The 19,326-nt window shown below is 34.0% G+C and overlaps 1 protein-coding gene and 1 non-coding gene across 2 annotated transcripts; one reads left to right on the forward strand and one right to left on the reverse strand.

Moving 5' to 3' along the window:
• Positions 1-460: 460 nt before the first annotated feature.
• On the forward strand, positions 461-4,995 carry LOC111886586 (tryptophan--tRNA ligase, cytoplasmic). Its single transcript, XM_023882836.3, has 12 exons — positions 461-778; positions 1,088-1,207; positions 1,394-1,579; positions 1,728-1,779; positions 1,911-1,976; positions 2,241-2,327; positions 2,457-2,549; positions 2,645-2,725; positions 2,824-2,895; positions 3,001-3,069; positions 3,936-4,046; positions 4,765-4,995. Exons 1-12 carry the CDS (start codon positions 561-563, stop codon positions 4,813-4,815), a joined length of 1,206 nt encoding a protein of 401 aa, XP_023738604.1. The 5' UTR covers positions 461-560; the 3' UTR covers positions 4,816-4,995.
• Positions 4,996-14,644: 9,649 nt separating this feature from the next.
• On the reverse strand, positions 14,645-14,751 carry LOC111886750 (small nucleolar RNA R71). The gene has a single exon (XR_002848543.1). It is a non-coding gene; the product is annotated as a small nucleolar RNA R71 (small nucleolar RNA).
• Between the last annotated feature and the right edge of the window lie 4,575 nt (positions 14,752-19,326).

Genomic DNA, 19,326 nt, shown 5'->3' on the forward strand with positions numbered 1-19,326 from the left:
ACTTTGGATAATTCCTTAGATTCATGATCTGAAATCCCTATGCCAAATAATCAAGACTTATAAAAGTTGACTTTTAATCCAAACGAGATGTGAAAACATTTGAAAATTACTGAGAGATTTCTGATGTAAACATGTCCCATTCTCCTACAAAGATCTCATCATCTGCATAAAACGGATGATAAATATGAGGGCCATTTGATGGAAGTTTAACCCCACTGATCAGGGATTTGTCCAACATACTTTTCAAAGCAATATGTAATCCATCCATAGCAATGATCAAGGATTTCTTTTTAATGTTTTAACTATAAATTACATCAAATAAAAAATCAGTTAACATGAGAGTAAAATTCAAACTTGTTTATTTAGAAAAAGAAAAAATATTATATCATAGGATTAAACATAAAAAGGTGAAAAGATAAATACCAAAGGAGAAAACGAGTAGATAAAAGGAACAAAATAGAAATTGAGGAACAACAGGAAAAGAAGTCCAAAACCACGAAGGGTTTTTCATTTTCAGCCTTCAAACCAGCCGCAAAAGGTAAAAAGCGGGGATTACATCAATGGAGCCGGAGAACGAAACGAAAGCAGAGCAAACACAAGAACAAGAGCAAGTTGTGAATCCATGGGAAGTATCGGCTAAAGGCAAGATTGATTATGATAAACTCATCGACAAATTTGGTTGTCAAAGGCTCGACCAATTCTTTGTTGATCGAGTTTTTCGCCTCACTGGTCGTACTCCTCATATCTTCCTCCGCCGTAACGTTTTCTTCGCTCACAGGTATCCATCATACATCCATTGAGTTCCAATCTAGTGATTTTAGAGATATACATCTCAAATGTAGTCGTATTTATGAATTCCTATTGAATATATCAATTGAGGGACTTCGTAATTTTGCATATAGAAGTACGAAACTGACAATGTAGGTTTACCGATATATCATTGAACAGATTTTTTGGCTTTCAAAGTCAAGTATGTTAAGGTTGACTTATCAATTAAGAGTAGTTATCATGTATGTGTATATTAACTTCTTGAATTGATAATTGATGGATTGTTAACCTAAGTATCTGTATATATATTATGCAACAGAGACTTCAATGAGATTCTGGATGCTTATGAACGTGGGGAGAAATTCTATCTCTACACTGGCAGAGGCCCTTCTTCTGAAGCTTTGCATTTAGGGCATCTTGTTCCTTTCATGTTCACCAAGTAAGCTCTGTTACTTATATACCCTTTATCCTCAATCACACACTTTAACTACAAAGATCCATAACCCTTTTTTCTTTTTCAAGTCTTTTATAGGACTTAATTAGGTAAACTATCTATGAGTGTGTCTTTGTGAATTAATAGAGAAAGTCAGGCTAACTTTTTACAAATTTGCCCTCATTTTTGCAGATATTTGCAGGAGGCTTTCAAGGTTCCTCTTGTCATACAATTAACAGATGATGAAAAATGCATGTGGAAGAATCTTACAGTGGAAGAAAGCAAGAGACTTGCTCGTGAGAATGCAAAAGATATTATTGCTTGTGGATTTGACATTTCAAGGACCTTCATATTCTCTGATTTTGACTATGTTGGTGGGTAAGTGGTGTGTGTATTTTAATTTTTTCAAAGAAAAACACACACACACACATACAATCGTTCCTTTCTTTGAATTCTTTTGTTTTTTTTTTCTATTGGCTTCTTGTATTCCCTTATGCCTCTAATGTGAGAAGAATCTCATTTGCAGTGCCTTTTATGAGAACATGGTAAAGGTTGCTAAATGTGTCACATACAATAAGGTGTGAATATATCATTACAATTTAGTAATTTACAAATTACAATCATTTGTCATTCTTTCAACTTACTGTTTCTAAAATTTTTCCATCTATTAAACTCTGTTATTCTAATGTTCTTTATTGCTGTTATGAAGGTTGTTGGTATATTTGGTTTCACTGGTGAAGATCACATTGGAAAGATCAGCTTTCCACCTGTCCAGGTCTTTGTTTATTTTTTTTATTTTTTATTTTTTTAATTAATAATTATTGTGTTTCTCATTATTTTTATGGTTTGAACAAAAATATTGATCATGGAAACTTCAAACCTTTTTAACAAAGTTAACAAACAAGTCATGAATGCAACACATATTTCTATTTTCTAGAGGCTCAATAGCTTTACAATTTCAGTATAATATTAATACATCATTCAATTATAGAAAAGGGTATTTAAGTAATTTTATAACATTTTTTTTTTTTTTTTGCAGGCTGTTCCATCATTCCCTAGTTCATTTCCACATTTGTTTCCTGGACAAGATAAACTTAGATGCTTGATTCCATGTGCAATTGATCAGGTTCTTTCTGCATTAAGTCAAAAATAAAATAAAACAAAACCCTAGTTTTGTAATTTGTATTTATGCCCTTATTTATTATTATTCTCTGTGTAATTTTTATATAATTTCTTTTATGATTTTTTTTTTCAGGATCCTTATTTCAGGATGACACGTGATGTTGCCCCTAGGTTAGGTTATAACAAACCTGCATTAATCGAATCTTTATTCTTTCCAGCTCTTCAGGTAAATAACCAAGGGTAAATTTGGAAAAAAAATCATTTCCTTCACTTTTTGTATTAAGTTGTTTTTCATTTTTTTTTTAAAAAAAAATATTGCAGGGTGAGACAGGGAAAATGTCTGCAAGTGATGCGAATTCTGCAATATATGTGACTGATTCTAAAAATGAAATTAAAAACAAGGTTTTTGAATTCTCTGTATTATTTTTTTATATCTTCTATAACTATTGCAATATATTGTAAGATAATTTTTTTATTTTTATTTTTTTTATATTCTACAGGTAAACAGATATGCATTTTCAGGAGGGCAGGATTCTATTGAGAAGCATAGACAGTTGGGAGCAAATCTTGAGGTATTTGAATTTGAAAGATTTCTATAAAAGGGTAGAATAAAATTACTTTTATACCCTTGCTTTTTTAAATAATCAGATTTGAAAAAAGTTGGATGTTTTGTATAGGTGGATATACCTTTCAAATACCTAAGTTTCTTCTTGGAGGATGATGATGAACTTGAACATATTAGGAAGGTAAGAAAACTATTAATTTTTGGTTTGGGTAGAATAAAATTACTTTTATACCCTTGGTTTTTTTAATTTTTTGTTTATTCCGTCATCATGTTTTTTATACTGTATGTAAGTATGATGCTTAGTTTTAACTCTATTTTATACATTATTTAATCATAGTTAATGAAATTTTTATTTAGAAAAATAGGAAATAGAACATAATAAAATTAGAGGGCAAATTTATAGAGAAACCATTTTATCTTGGGCAATTTTGTAGTTGAACCAATTATATTTTTTTGTTTTGTAAAATCAAACTGTAAAAGTTTCAGACATTTTTTCAAATCAACAATTTTAACTGGATATAACAAAATTACAAAATCGTCAATTTGGATTAATTTTTTTAAACTTTTGTGATTTGATTGAAAAAAATAAAATATTAATGATTAAACTGCAAAACTACCCAAAATATAATTGTTTTTTTTTTTTTTTTTTTTTTTTAAATTGTCTATAAAAATAAAGCTCATTAAAACCCAAATAAGATCATAATATATATTCTTGTTATTTTTAGATGATACAATTGTAATTTTACAAAAATCATGAGTTTCAAATATTATTATTATTATTATTATTTTTTTATTTTTTTTTTGTCATGATAATTTTCGTACTTAAAATTTGGTTATATTGTAGTTTTCGTTTTGTTTCATGTTGGAATGAAATTAACAAACTGAAAAGAAATGAAATGAAGACAAACAGTTTTATTTTATTTTTTCTTATTCCAGCGGAATCAACGATTCCGTTCCTTTCTGATTCCAATTCCATCATATACGAAATTGTTTAAATATTTTTTTAACTTTTAAAAAAATAATATAATATTGTTTTTTTTTTTTTAGGAGTATGGTTCGGGACGCATGCTTACAGGTGAGATTAAGAAGAGACTGATTGATGTTTTAACAGACATTGTGGAAAAGCACCGTGAAGCTAGGGCAAAGGTCACTGATGAGGTAATTTTTACATTAACAAACCCTAAACTTTCTCTCTTTTCCAAAAAAACCCCTCAACCTTCTAACCATATCTGAAAAAACCCTAACTTTTTTAGTTTTTTTTTACTGAAAAAACCCTCAAATTTCACAAGTTTTTTCGTAAAAAAAAAAAAATAAAGTTAGGTTTAATCCGGAAAAAACACAAAATATAAGGTATTTTATGAGATTAACCCGTAAATTGAAGTAAGTTGCTATTTCTTGTATTTAACCATTTTTAATAAAAAGAGTAAATTACTGAAATCATCCCTGTGGTTTGGTCAAAATTGCACGTTTGATCCCTAACTTTTTTTTTGCACTCGGATCGTCCCTGTGGTTTGATTTTGTTGCGTTTTTCGTCCCTTACATACATAAAGTTAGGGACCAAACATGCAACTTTTACCAAACCATAGGGACGAAAAACGCAACAAAAGCAAACCACAGGGACGATCCGAGTGCAAAAAAAAGTTAGGGACCAAACGTGCAATTTTGACCAAACCACAGGGACGATTTCAGTAATTTACTCTAATAAAAAAAAATGAATTTTCAAGTTTAAAAATGATTATATTGATTAGTGTTAAGAAATTTTGAATCTTTAAGAATTAATATTTCTTATAATGATATATAATCAATTTCACTTGTATTTATTAAATAAAGATTATAAATAATTTCACATATTATTACAATATTTGTTTTTATGCAGATGGTTGATGCATTTATGGCTGTAAGACCTCTTCCAAATATGTTCAACTGAAAATTTGCGTACTTGATATAATAGAAAGGACATTTTTTAACAATGAATGATATGGAAAACAAGCTCTTTAAGAACATGGAATTTGATATAATCTTTGAGTATTTATGGTTTTGTAAAACATCTTATTTTGTTGTAGTTTTGGTTTTCAAGCAATGACAAGTAAAAACAAGATGTTTACTTGTGATTGTAGGTTTGTGAAAGTATATCATATTAAATATAATAATCAAAATTTCTGGATCATAATCATTTTTTTGCTATGTAACATCTGCGACATTGACTAGGATTTTAAAGGCTTGAATTTATTTCTTCGTTTTCTCATCCAAAATGTTCTCATTCAATCTTGTGGTTTTGGAAATCGGGTAAATAATCTACAACCTTCAAAATTTGTTCCTTTTTTCCTCCTAAATTTTCCATTTGTTACCGAAAAGGAATTGGAAACCAGTAGCAAATATTGTTAGTGTCATTATTGTCTTAGTAGGTATAAGACTCGTATTATATGAGTTTATTTAAAAGAAAAAACTAAATAAAAATTGTAAACATTTGACAAGTTTGAATTTATAGGAAAAATATTGAATTATAAAAGTTAAAGTGTGTTTTTTTCCCATTAAATTTAAACAAATAATTTAGATAAATAAATAAAAGAAATTAATGAATAAAATAATACAATTTTTTAGTTATCATCATACAACGAATGAGAAGGCAAACGGGCAACAAGTTACGTCACTAAACCTTTTTGTATGGTAAAACCAATTCTTTTGAAGATTACATCCATAAATCCAGAGGATATAACATTGCTATGCATGACCTGTTGTAGTCTATTAAGAAGCTCCACCGCAAGGAAACAAAACGTATCAAATGCAAATGGTACGAACGCGTGTTGATTTTCCATGAACGGTTTCTCATGTTTGGTGACCTTGCATGTAACAGCTTTTAATGCAGTCTGTCCCGCCGTGAAACCCACGACCCTCAAGCTTATGAGAGGGGATACCCCTGTAAGGTCCACACATGCGTGTTTCCCTACAACCCATCCAAAAATCAAAACGTCAGCTTCGATTTTTGAAATTAAAAAGAAAGTTCAGGAAGGAAATTAATATGCATTTATTATTGTATTTAAATACCACAAAATGACATTTGATAAATTAAATGAGTATGACAAGTGACAAAAAAATCTTTATTAAATATTAAAGTACTAGGTTATAACCCGTAGGAACAACAATTATAGAATTAAATAAATTTTCAAAGTTAAAAAATCATAATTTTTATATCAATTATTGTCAACCGTGAGCTAATATGTCTTCTTGTTTGAATTAAATATAGTTCGAAAACATTCATTGGAGATAATGATAACATTATGGCAGTTAAAAAATAGCAAATTTTTCCTCAAAAATCAAAATCTTTCCCATAAGTTTAAAACTTCAAAAAATATGATTTTTTTTAGAAACTAATATAAATACATTAACTGTTAACTGCATTAAGAACCAACAAAAGACATAGGTGAATAACAAAGTTGTAAGATATAATATGTCTTATTGAGCTTAATATACGTTATACATGATACTACATGTAATTAAGCTTTTATAGAACGACACCAAAATCATGGTATGGGAAGATTTTTGGCAACTATGTCTTATTGAGAAAAAAAAAGATGTAGAACAAAAAAGATGAAAGTATGATGCCATGCCACACAAATAATTAACCCGGTTGAATTTTTTAGTGAAACAAATGGCTAAGGAAATGCGAACACATTGACATCACAGATAAAGAAAACTAAAATACATTGCTTATATTGGTAAAATGAGTAAATAATGAAAATATCGTCCAACTATGTTGTATCTTTCACCTGGAAAAATATATGTGCCTTTATTACAAGTATGGAATACTTTTGGAAATAAATTCAAGAAAAGTATTGTTTCATCACTTTTTCACAACTTATTTGATTATTTCATAACATAAAAGAGACTAATTATTCTCTGATTTTATCTACTTTGTTGCTGACACACATAGCCACCAACCATATAATGGTTAAATGGGCATCAATTAAGGCTTTAAATTTAATCCAGGGAACTAAAATGAACAAATATTTCTCATAAGCTACTATAATATTGATAACAATTTTAATAGTTTGGAAACACCACCAAAAAAATAAAGAATCAAAGACCAAAATAAATTAGCTTTAAGAAGAAAACAAACTTAAGATTGTAATTTACCAGCAAAATATGTTTAGTATTGTGCCAATTCATGCTCTTTCTAGAATCTAATATCACCTATTCAAATAGAACTTTGATGATTAAATATTATAATGAAGGGATAAATGCATGAAATGGCAGTGTACTTGTGTATCGTGTCATCCTACTTTCATTAATATCTATTACAGCATTGTACATTTATTTTTTGTTTTTATGAGACTATACTATAATTACAAAAATTATAGCATTGTACTTTCCATTTTTTTTTCTTATTAGCTCATTTTACATTTGAATAACCTACCTAATTATAGCATGCTTAGTGTTTGGATGACATTGTTATAATATGGTAAAGTTTCAAAATATGATGTTGTGATACTCAAAATAACTAACAAATGAAAGCACATTGTTATTTCTTAAATTTTACTTGGGATAAATGAGGGTTGCACCTTTCAACACAAGCTAACCCATTGCTAACACCAGATGGGGCTCGGGACCCCATTGCTAGCACCATAGGCGGCGGCCATGATGGGGTCACGCACACTGACGTTCAGGGAGTTCAGAGCTTGTGGAGCTCCCGGATATCATGGGGCTCGGGACCCCCTTGCTAGCACCAAATGGTTGGCTGATGTCGCCAACGCATTCCATACCAGCATATGTCTCGAGTGGGACAAGGTTCGACTTGCGTCCTGTCTTCTGAAGGACAGAGCATGCGATTGGTGGGAGGAGGTTGGGCGTGCTGTGGGTGACGCTACCATCGACATTATGACCTGGAGCGATTTCTCGGCTAGGTTCAGAGGCAAGTTTGCACCTGTGATAGAGGTGCACCAGCTTGCTAGGGAGTTCCAGGACCTCCAACAGACGACTGAGACGGTGCCAGAGATCACCGCTATGTTCAGGGAGAGGGCCCTTCTTGTTCTGCAGTACGTGGCAGACGAGGAGATGAAGAAGGCCCAATATCATGAGATGTTGCGGAGCGATACCCGCTAGTTTGTGAGCCGATCCAGCTGCAAGATGCTGGAAGTTATGATTGTTGGATTAATGTCTAAGTCCATAACTATAATTGGTAAGACTTGACCCGACTCGGCATGGTCTATTTGGGTTGCATGGCATCGAGACATTTGGATAGACCGTTTTGTGAGAAGAAGACATTTGTGACATATTAATATATTATAAGTTCTAATATATTAATATGAAATGATGTTATTTAATTAGTATTGATCAAGAATTAATTTGGACTTAATTTAGTGATCAAAAGAGACTAATTAAATATATGGGGATTGATTGTGTAAATCATTCATTCTTATATATGTGGGCTTATGATCCAAGATTCCTTATATTGGGTTTAACCCATGTGGTGGCCCATGGATACTCCATGGAGTTTAAAACCCATGGAGCATAAGGAATGTGTAAAGTCATGGGTTACATGGTGTAACCCTAATGTGCACACTATATAAGGACCCCTTTAGCTCAGGAAATTGGCACAAGTGATACATATGTGAGGGCTAGTCAATTTGAGCTTGGAGTGTCTTCTCATGGTTATTACAAGTGTTCATGGTGTTGTGTGAACCATTTGAGGTGTCACACTTGGGGCACTAGGCACTCAAGCTTCATGAAGACAAGTTACAACAACAAGGTATGTATTCTATCTAGTTTTTGTTATCATAGTACATAAGATTGTATGCTAGATAGGGTAATACCTTGGAATATTCATATTTTCATGTATAATAGAGAAAACATAGATCCAAGGTATTTAGGGTTGCATGTACACTTAGGAGTGTTAGTATGCTAAAAACCCATTAGTAGTATCAGAGCCATGAGTTGTTTTCTGTTATATTGATACAAATGTTTTATTTTCAAAGTTGAAAAAAGGGAAAAAAACATGACGTTTGTCAAATTTTAAGATAATTACTTGTTTTTGTGAAAAACTAATTATTTGTAAAATTTGAATCATTTGCTATATGAGTTGAATTAGGTCAAATTTAGTAAAAGATAAAATGATAGGATTATTTTATTAGTTTTAAAAGTTTGATCTAAAGAGTGGTTTTTTTAACCTCCATAAGTTATGGATATGAAAAGGTTTTAAAAAGAATTGATTCAAAGTTTTCTTTATGGAGTTACAAAATTTGGTGTTAATGTTTTAAAGAATTCCATAACTTATTCTTAAGTTATGGAACATGAAAAGTTTCATCATAAAACAAGCATTTAACTCCATAAGTTATGGATTACCAAAAGTTTTATGTTTCCTTGATTTATGAGTTAGTTTAGATTAATGAAAAAAATTTGTGTTTTAGTTGTTTTCAATCCTAATTAATCTAGAGGTAGTTCATAAAATGTGTTTTTGTAACTTGTCCTCAAGTTACATAAAAGGTCACATTTATGGATCTTAAAACTCATAAAAGTGCCATAGGTTACCTAAAAATGAAGAGTTTTTTTTTCATTAAATAGTATTATAACTCCATAACTTGTCCTCAAGTTATGGATGTTTAAGAGTCACTTCTTTAAAAGTGTTATTAAAGAATAAGATGTTGCATAAAAAATGAAGAGCCTTCATTTTAATGAACCATTAAACTCATAAGTTATGAAATGAAAAGTTTTGAATAGTTTCAAAACTTGCTCTCAAGTTTTGGAATTTGTAAAGTTTTCCCATGAATACTTTAATTCCAAGTTAAGCCCTTAGAATTTTAAAAGTTAAAATTCAACCCTTATACTTTATAATATTATAAGTTAATAATATTTATATATATGCATAAGAGCAAGTCGTCTTACCATTAGTAGGCCTCATTCACGAAGCCGGTCTATAAGGGGGGGGGGGGGTAAAGGTTACTGCCTATAAAATGGCAGTTTAATGAGTGTCCACTTCACCCACCGCTTCCTTGACTGGTGGAGGGTCGTTAGCCGAACGAGTAGGACAATGACTATAATTCTCCCTTCATTAAAAGTATTAATGATAAATATAAGTAACTAAATGTTTTTTTATAATTCCCAATCTTAGTTACTTTAGGAAAATGTGAATATGGTGCTAACCCATTAAATTACACTTTGCACTTTGCTTAAGTCGGTTAGTGGAGCGTGTGTCGTTAACCGACACACTAGCTTTATTTAACAAGGTAGGAAAAGGGTAACTTAATATTCATCATAGTATCGGTGGAGCGTGTGTGGTTAACCGGCACATCGATTGAGGGGTAAATATTAAGGGTACCAAATATATTTGCATGGTTATTCACATCTTGTTTTGTGATCCTCGGCATCCCAGTCACAAAACCTAAAGGGCACACTCGAGATTGGAACATGCCATTGAACAACTTAATGAATCTCAAAAGATCTAGGAGTTTCAAGTCTACTTAAAAAAACCTAATAAATTATTTCGTTTTTTCATGGTGGAAATTGGTGAATCGTCATTCACCTACCTTCAAATATTCTATATCTTGGATTACGACATCCCTCTTCCAAGTTATAAAATATTGTGCTGGGTCCTAGCCTTAATATTTCACATTGGGTGTTATATTAAGGACTTTAGATCAACTATCTTGAATATCTCCCAAAAGATGTCTAGTTCAGACATCTACGATCTTCCCAAATATCTTGGAACTTCACTTCCTCCACCTCCTCCAATTATTCTCCCTAACCCACATGTTCAAGGTCACTCAAGCCCTATTGGAAAGCAAGGTCTATGTGTGATCGCATCTTGGAGATGAAGTCACATATTGACAAGCCGGGAGAGTTGGGTGTCAAAGTCTTAAGAAAGTTGGATGTTCAATCACTTTCTAAGTCACATAGAGAGTTACCTTTGGGACTACTATGAAATAGACTATGACATGACCCTTAATGATCTTATCTATTTGCTTGGTACTGCTGAATCAACAATGATTTTGATCTTTGGTAAAGCAAATTTGATTAGTAGATCAACTTTCCAAACCTTCAATGGACAATGACAATGGTTGCATTGGATACCCAGTAAAAGCTTTCTCTTCCCAATTGAAAGGGATCGGCCATAGTCAACTCAGTTGACCAAATGGTAAAGAGAAAGACTATGTATGAGGTAGTCCCATGTACCATTACCAAAGGGTCCATATGGTTATATTGCCAAAGCAAGGGGCATTGATTGCGAAGCAGCCAATTTTACCTAAGGATGTTAAAGTCAATAAGTTTGACTCTACTTCAGGTAAAGTCCACTATCTAACTCTGCTAAGTTTCTATTCTGAGATTCTTGATACATGATGTGACTGGGTCACATGTTGATGTTTTAAGAATCAAAGAAAAGTGAAGAAACTTAAAGAAAGAATATGCTGAATCTGATCGTGTAGATGGATTTCTATCGCATAGTTTGAAGATCGTATTCTTGAGCTACTTCTTAGGAGTTATGATATATTGCTTAGGAATAGATAACAACAAAGTTTTCATGTGCTTTTGCACTGTAAGGATATTTTTTCTGCAAAGTTTTTAAAATAAAATGGAAAATTTTTATTTTATTTTAAAATATCCTTACACCGGAATTTGTGAAAATTTTGTTACTTATATTATTCCATTAATAGCAAGAGTGGAAATATGAATTTGATTCTTTCATTTGTGGTAGTTTCTAAATTTACCAAATGAGGAAAGATTCTCATCACCCAAGTTTTAGTTGGATAGAAACTTGGAATCATGCAAGTTGTATAGCATGATGAATGAGAACTTTCAAGAATTTGGAAAATTAAGACTAACTACTTGTTCACATGGATGCGTGAGTCAAGTAAAGGACTAAGGGATCGAGTACACATTCTTGTGCACTGGTCAAGTCCACCACAAAAGATCGATAAGACTATTCGTCATGATTTACTAAAGTTTAGTAAATATGGTTATACTTACAAGCTTAAGTATAATTCTGAGACATTGGAAAAGTTCCAAATGTATGGCAGAGTGAATAAGAAGAATCAAATTAGGCAGAAGGATAAAAGTTTCTCAAATCTGAAAAGATGGGAAAGTACTTTAGTATCATGTTATATGATCATCTTAATGATTAAGAGACCTTATCACAATTCATCCTCTAAGTGCATTCTGATAGATAAGAAGAGGAGCTATGAATTGTTGAAGTGGTCAAATCAAGAAGATGATTCATACCTCGTTCCAAAAACAATTCTTAGAGTCATACTCCAAGATTGTAACTTGAGTGACATATCTTAAAGGAAGGTTTATTAACACTAGTTAAATGTAAGAGTAAAGTCTGTCCTACTCTTGTACATTTAAAATTGGTGAGTTGTGATGTTTTGGATAAAACAAAGACCAACTAAGACCAATTGTGTGAAGTGTTTGTCTTGGTAAATGATATTTGCATATTTAGCCTTATATTAAGTATAGATTTTTATCATTTATTAGCTAATTTATTGCATATCATGGACAAAAGATACTTAAAAGTGTTTGAATTGTGTTTTCAGTCCAAAAGCGAAACTCGGAAGCAAAAGGAAGTAGGAGAAGCGGTTGGGAGCTTGGGAGTTGAACAAAGAAGAAGAATGCTAAAAAATACAAGGTACTCGGCGAATAGGGTCGACTACTCGACGAGTCTCATCGAAGATTCGAGAGGATAAAGACTCTGTGACTTACCGTGTATGGGAATTAAGGGATGTACTCGGCGAGTCGGTCATGGACTCGGCGAGTCAGTACGAATCTATAAAAACAGCTGTCCAGATCGACACAAGGTATTCTGGAACCCTTGGGGAGGAGCTAGCTGCGAAACAGAGCCAGGAGAGGTATGGAGAACGAAGATACAACCACAAAGCCAATTCCGAAGAAGATTTCAGGCAAAATTACATCATTCTTACTTTAATCTATTGCTCTTCATCATGTTTAGACTTGTAGATTTCATTTTTATGCCGTTAGTTACCTCAATCATGAGCTAAAACTTTTAAACTTCTGTTTGGGGAGACAAAATTGAGACTATGGTTTGATTATTGGTAGGATTAATTCAATATTGGTGAATTTGTTGATTCTAGCTTGTTAAAGAACCTTATGTGTGAATGAAAACTATTTTTCTGTTATTAGGAAGTTAATTAAGTTGTATGAACATCTCTTAATTGCTACCTCACATAATTTATGTGACCACTTTGTTATATGACTAGGATTAGCGACTGTGAAACTAGAATTAATAGAAAAATTGGTAAAATCATGTGTGAGCTTGTGTGATGACCATCAACAAGAGGTTAACTAAAGGACCAAATTAGTTAGCTATTACAAGTCTAAATTAACCCGAATAAATAACCTAGTGAATTAAATTAAATTAGACAACTGGCCACTGTTTGAGTTAGTTTGTTCTCTAAGGATTAGTGCAGCAAACGTGAATCTAATCACTTGAATCGGTAGCCAATAGAAGAATTAATTCATTGCACTATTACCATAATATCAACCATAGGATCAATTGAGTTGAACTAAACAGAAGTTCCCTTCTTCATTGAATTTAATTGAATCTTTGCTTTTCTAGTTTTTAGTTTAAGTGATAGTTAGTAAGTTTCAAGTCTTGTAAAACTAGAGAAAACCCCTTTTTATTATTTAAATTTAGATAAAATTAGTTTTTAATTTTAATTTACCGTTCCCTGTGTTCGATACCCTACTTATTTAGCTTTACCACAATTGATAGGTCCACTGCCTTTGTGTGTTTATTTTATAATTAAAAGTAGGTTTAAAACTAGTTGAGTTCACACACATCAAGTTTTTGGCGCCGTTGCCGGGGAACGGTTCTAAATTAGCACTAATTTCTATTTTTATTGATCCTTTGTGTGGGATTTATCTTACACAAAGTTAATTCTTAGGTAACTTAGTAGTTAGTATAGGTTTAAATAATTATCCGTTTTAATAAGTAATTAGAAATTTTTTCTGTTTTTGCCTTGAACTCGCCGAGCGCACTCGTGACAACTCGGCGAGTCCAACGCTGATTCACAGTTTTAGTTTTTATTTTATTTTTGTTCTTTTTACGCGTTTTTTGTTTTATTTGCAGTTGTTTCATGACTCGAGGATCTGAGACACCTTTAGCCCCTCCATTAGAAGACCCAAAGTCCGCCCTAAGGAAGAGAAAGGGAAAATCCGTTGGAGAATCCGTTTCTTCAAAGAACTCGCCACTAAAGAATCTAAAGTCTGTCTTCAGCAAGAAGAAGAGCAGCAAATCAGGAGCTTCCAGCTCCTCTATAGCAATAGAAGACCCGATCAATGAGGACACCGAGTACGAAACCGAAGGAGAAGAAGATCCCACTTTCGGGCACGAATCCGATTTTGAAGATGAATTAGCCATTATCATGGCTAACATCGATGAAGTCCCCATGGGGGAATGGAAGAAGAGGATGCGTGACGACACCGGCCCGGGACTTGTGCAACCCGCAATTCCCGCTACTACTACTTTTGAGCTAAAGGGCCACATACTCGCTCAACTAAAGGAGATCCCCTTCTATGGAAAAGACCACGAAGATGCTTACAAGCACTTAGATGAAGTCAATGATGTAGCTGATTACTTTAATGTTCCAAATCTGCCTCGCGAGACCCAGCTACTTCGCATGCTCCCAGTCACATTCAAGGGTGCTGCAAAAGATTGGCTCAAGTCACTCTCTCCCGGGTCGGTCACCACATGGGCTAAGATGAAAGAAGAATTTATTGACCACTTTTGCCTACCGTCTAAAATAGACAAGTTGAAGAAGGCCATTGCCAACTTTAAACAACAAGCTGGGGAGTCACTATATGAAGCTTGGGAGAGATACAAGAGCCTGCTAAGGAATTGCCCACACCATGACCTTAATATCCAACAAGAAGTCTTCATCTTCTATGACGGAGTCAATGTCACCACAAGATAGTTACTTGACTCGCAAGGCCCGCTCACAAAGAAGGCACCCCCGGTGATCAAATAATTAATCGAAGAGTTCTTTAAGCACTCTAGAGAATACCACAACCCGCGAAATGAAGTAAGTAGGGGGTAGTGAACACGGTCAACGATGGCATGGCAGCAATGATGGCTAAACTAGACAGTTTAGATAGAAGAATGACGAAGATGGATCAAACAATCCATGCTATCCGGGTGGGATGTGAAAATTGTAGGGGACCTCACTTAACTAAAGATTGTGACTTTGATGAGAATGGAAACAAAAAGGCGCAAGTTTTCTATTCAAGTGGCGACATATACGATGAGAATTGGCGGAAACCCAAGAAGGAATGGCTCCCGTATGAAGAATACAAAAAGGCAAAGGAAGAGAAATACAAGCAAAAGGAGAGGGGTTTTTTTTATCAAAAGGAAGAACCGGTTGTGGAAAAAAGATCCGATTTAGAAGAAATGTTCACAAGATTTATAGTCGCATCCGAGAAAAGGCACAATGATCATGATGTTGCAATACAAGAAACTAGGACTATACTTAGGAATCAGCAAACATCTATACTTAACATTGAGAAACAACTTGGGCAACTAGCACATCAAGTGAACGAGAGAAGACCGGGTGAACTTCCAAGTAAAACCGAGAATAATCCGAGAATGGAGAATGTGAATGCCATAACATCTAGTTATGGAGAAATTTTCACTCCTCTGACCCCTGCACAAAAGGTCTCAACTAAGGTGCAAACAGAAAAGACAGAAGAGTCGAGTTCAGCTAAACCCGACCTGTTGGGTTAAAATATGGTTTATACTTTGCTTTTCTGGGCAATTGTATTTTTCTGTAATATTTTTAGAGTTTATGGTTGAGTTTACGACCGTAAACCCATTTACGGCCTATGTCCACCAAGCCCATATTCTCCAAGTATAATTATAGGTGTTAGGGTGAGGAGTAGAGATTGATGAACACTAGAGGAGCTTAAGTGTGTGCATTTGAAGGTGTTCTAGAGAGAGAAACTAGAGAGAAGTTTTGTGTGTGTGAATCTTTTGTATCCGGATCTTCATTCTAATCATATCATACATAGATTCATCATCATCATCTTCTTCTTCCCCTTCTCTTCTATTTGATCTGACATCATCCGTTTGATTGGGATTCCGCACCATCAAATGGATCTGATTGATACACAAGCAGATTTAGGGACTTACAATTGGTATCAGAGCCAAGTTGTATCAGTCAATTTTGTCAGATTTGGGGCATTATTTGTTCTTATTTTCGAAATATTTTTGTGTTTTTGGATAGATCTCGCAAAAATAAGGGGGGTTTGTTCTTCGTGTTTTTCATAAAAAAGGGTTTATGACCGAGTTTTGGAGCAAAAAAGTCGAAAAGTCGGTGTTTTTTGCGAGGAGTTTGCGGCCGGCGGCTAGGGTTCCGAAGAGTTCACGATCCGAGCTTGCGGCTCGGAGTTTACGGCGTCGGACTTGGCCTCGGTGGTTTACGGCCTCGCACCTCGGTTTGCGGTCAGCGTCCTCGCATCAGCTTACTCGGCTTCGCATGCGCAGCCTCGCAAGAACAACCCTCGCTTCGCATTTAAAAAAATCGGACGGGACTTTGGAGGTGCTGGGGATCGAACCCGCGACCTCCAGCTTGCATTCCTTCAGCGCCTTACCAACTCCTCTAGGCCACAAGTTGATACACTCCTTCCCCATTTATTTCATAACCCGTCTTTTTCGCTTCAAGTTTCGCAATTTTTACACTTTCAGCCCAAAATTCAATTCCTTTTAATTCTAAATTCTTTTTTCATCAAAAATAATAAAAAAAAAAATAATAATAAATAAATATTAATTAAATTAAAATTAATAAATAAAGTTATATTTTAATTTTTTACTTTTATTTTTTAACTTTTGACCTTAATTTTTGACATTGACTTCCAATTCGACTTGGTACACAACATATGCAACTCTATTTCTCTGCAGGCTGTATATATGAAATTCTTCTTATCTGTTAGCCATATGCTGTCTCCTTTGCGTGACTTCCAATCCGACCTGGTACACAGCATATGCAACCTTCTACTTCTCAACCCCTCTGAAACAATAAGTAATAGAATTCTGAATCTATCCTCTCTCTGAATGGTTGTCTGCTCACCCGGTGTAAGGAGTACTCCGGAAGTTCTTGATGGCTGGGGCATATCAGGAAGCGGGAAACATGTTCTAGTACACTTAAAATTGAACACATACAGATTGTCTATAGATCTCGCTGCTTGATTTAGGTGGACAACAATATCCCTGGTTGTAATCAGTTAAATGGTCTTAAGAAAAATTTATTTAAGAATTACGGCCAATCATGATGATAAAATAACAATTAGGTATATGCATATGTCATGTCATTGGTAAACTGTCCAAAACTGTCACAAATGTTTCATGTTTAAGTGGACCACAATACTGGTGATCGATCAGACGAAGATGTGAAGATAAGGGTACCGACAAGTGGAATACGGTTGTCCAAAAACTTTGATCCCAAATCACTCTTAAAGTTAGCTATTATTTTTGTTTTTGTTAAGTTTGTTCATAGTGTTCTTCTAATTTAAATATTAGGGGAGAATTAAAAAAAAAACAGAAAATTAAAATTTTTTTTAAAAAATAGTGTTATTTATGTTTTATTTCTTTTTCAGAAAATATGAAAAATCCAAAAATATTTTTGTTTTTGTTTTGTGTGCTAAGTTTTCTTTTAGTTTTGTTTTGTCTTGAAAAGTGATTTCAGGTATAGATAAGACTCATGGAGTTTGTGTTGAAGATTTCTGAGCCAAGGCTTCGTCCGTGAGCATCGAAGAATTCTCATTCGAAGGAGCAAGAAATGAAGATCATTCTTTCAACATTCGATCCTTGAACCCCAGAAGCAAGGTGAAGCAGAAATTGAAGATTATGTGACGAATTGCACTGAAGCCTCCTCAATCAGTCTGCTGCTATCGTTGTACCTGCTGAAGTGATCTAGAAAATTATTTCTCTTTGAAGTTCTCTCTGAAGATTCTCAAGCTGAAAGTGTCATCTTTCAAGAATCAATACATCGAGCATCCTCACCCAATGTGCATTCAATTCCAAATCTTGAAGAATTGCCCAAGTGCTCAAGATGAAGTCATTCATTGAAGATAAATGCTGAAGCCATGCTCTCATTGAAGATTGACAAGAAGAGCCAGCTACTTTTTAGGGGGAGTTTGTTGGGTCAATTAAGAAAAGAAAGCTATAAACCAGGGGGGAGATTGTTGGGTCAAAATGTGGTTTATACTTTGCTTTTCTGGGCAATTGTATTTTTCTGTAATATTTTTGGAGTTTACGGTCATGTTTATGGCCATAAACACCTTACGGCCATAAACCCATTTACGACCCATGTCCACCAAGCCCATATTCTCCAAGTATAAATATAGGTGTTAGGGTGAGGAGTAGAGATTGATAAACACTAGAGGAGCTTAAGTGTGTGCATTTGAAGGTGTTCTAGAGAGAAGTTTTGTGTGTGTGAATATTTTGTATCCGGATCTTCATTCTAATCATATCATACATAGATTCATCATCATCTTCTTCTTCTCCTTCTCTTCTATTTGATCTGACATCATCCGTTTGATTGGGATTCCGCACCATCAAACGGATCTGATTGATACACAAGCAAATTTAGGGACTTACACTACCTGACTCGCCGAGTCCCTCTAATGGACTCGGCGAGTCCATCCCCTGATAACAAATCTGCTGTTTCCTTAAAGCCTTACAGGCCTCCTTTTCCATTTCCAATTCGAGCCATACCTGATGAAAAGGTCAAAGCATATAGAGCCTTCATGGAACATGTTAAAGCCCTTCAAGTCAACGTCCCATTTGTTGAAACGATGCTTCAAACTCCCAAATATTTGAACTTGCTTAAGGGTCTCTTTGCTGCTAGAAAAGATATGGCAGAAGTCGCAGAATTAGTATTAAATGAACTACCAGAAAAGAAGGGCGATTCGGGGAGCATATCGATTCCTTGCCAATTTGGAAATATACTTGCTATTCAAGCGTTGATCGATTCGGGTGCAAGTATTAACTTAATGCCTTTTTCTTTCTTCAAGAAGCTGAAATTACCGGAGCCGAGGTTTATTAATATGAAGATCCATTTGGCGGACAAGACAATAATTCGCCCAAGGGGTTCTTGTGAAGATCTCTTCATAAAAGTAGATAAATTTGTATTCCCCGTAGACTTTCTAGTGCTTGACATGGAAGAAGACCCCAAAATTCCAATTATTTTGGGGAGACCATTTTTGAATACCGCATGCGCATTGATAGATGTATGCGAGTCTACACTAACATTGAGGGTAGGAGACGAGTCAGCTGTGTTTAAAGCTATACCAGAGATTAAGCAAGAAGAAATAAGAAAAGAAGACGTTTCCTCCATTGATTTGGATGATGAAATACTCCAAAAAGAACTTGCACTCCTACAAGAAGAAGAACCAAGTAAATTTCTACTATCTTTTGGAGGAAATAGTAATGTTGAAA

This window comes from Lactuca sativa, chromosome 2 (genome assembly GCF_002870075.4).
Source record: "Lactuca sativa cultivar Salinas chromosome 2, Lsat_Salinas_v11, whole genome shotgun sequence".
Lineage (NCBI taxonomy): Eukaryota > Viridiplantae > Streptophyta > Magnoliopsida > Asterales > Asteraceae > Lactuca > Lactuca sativa.

What these genes read in the sequence shown, in the direction of transcription:
- LOC111886586 (XM_023882836.3), top strand. Translation starts at nt 561, where the DNA reads ATGGAGCCGGAGAACGAAACGAAAGCAGAGCAAACACAAGAACAAGAG. An exon ending in AATGTGTCACATACAATAAG is followed by an intron (nt 1,780 to 1,910) that starts GTGTGAATATAT and finishes GCTGTTATGAAG; the next exon opens with GTTGTTGGTATATTTGGTTT. An exon ending in AAAATGAAATTAAAAACAAG is followed by an intron (nt 2,726 to 2,823) that starts GTTTTTGAATTC and finishes TATATTCTACAG; the next exon opens with GTAAACAGATATGCATTTTC.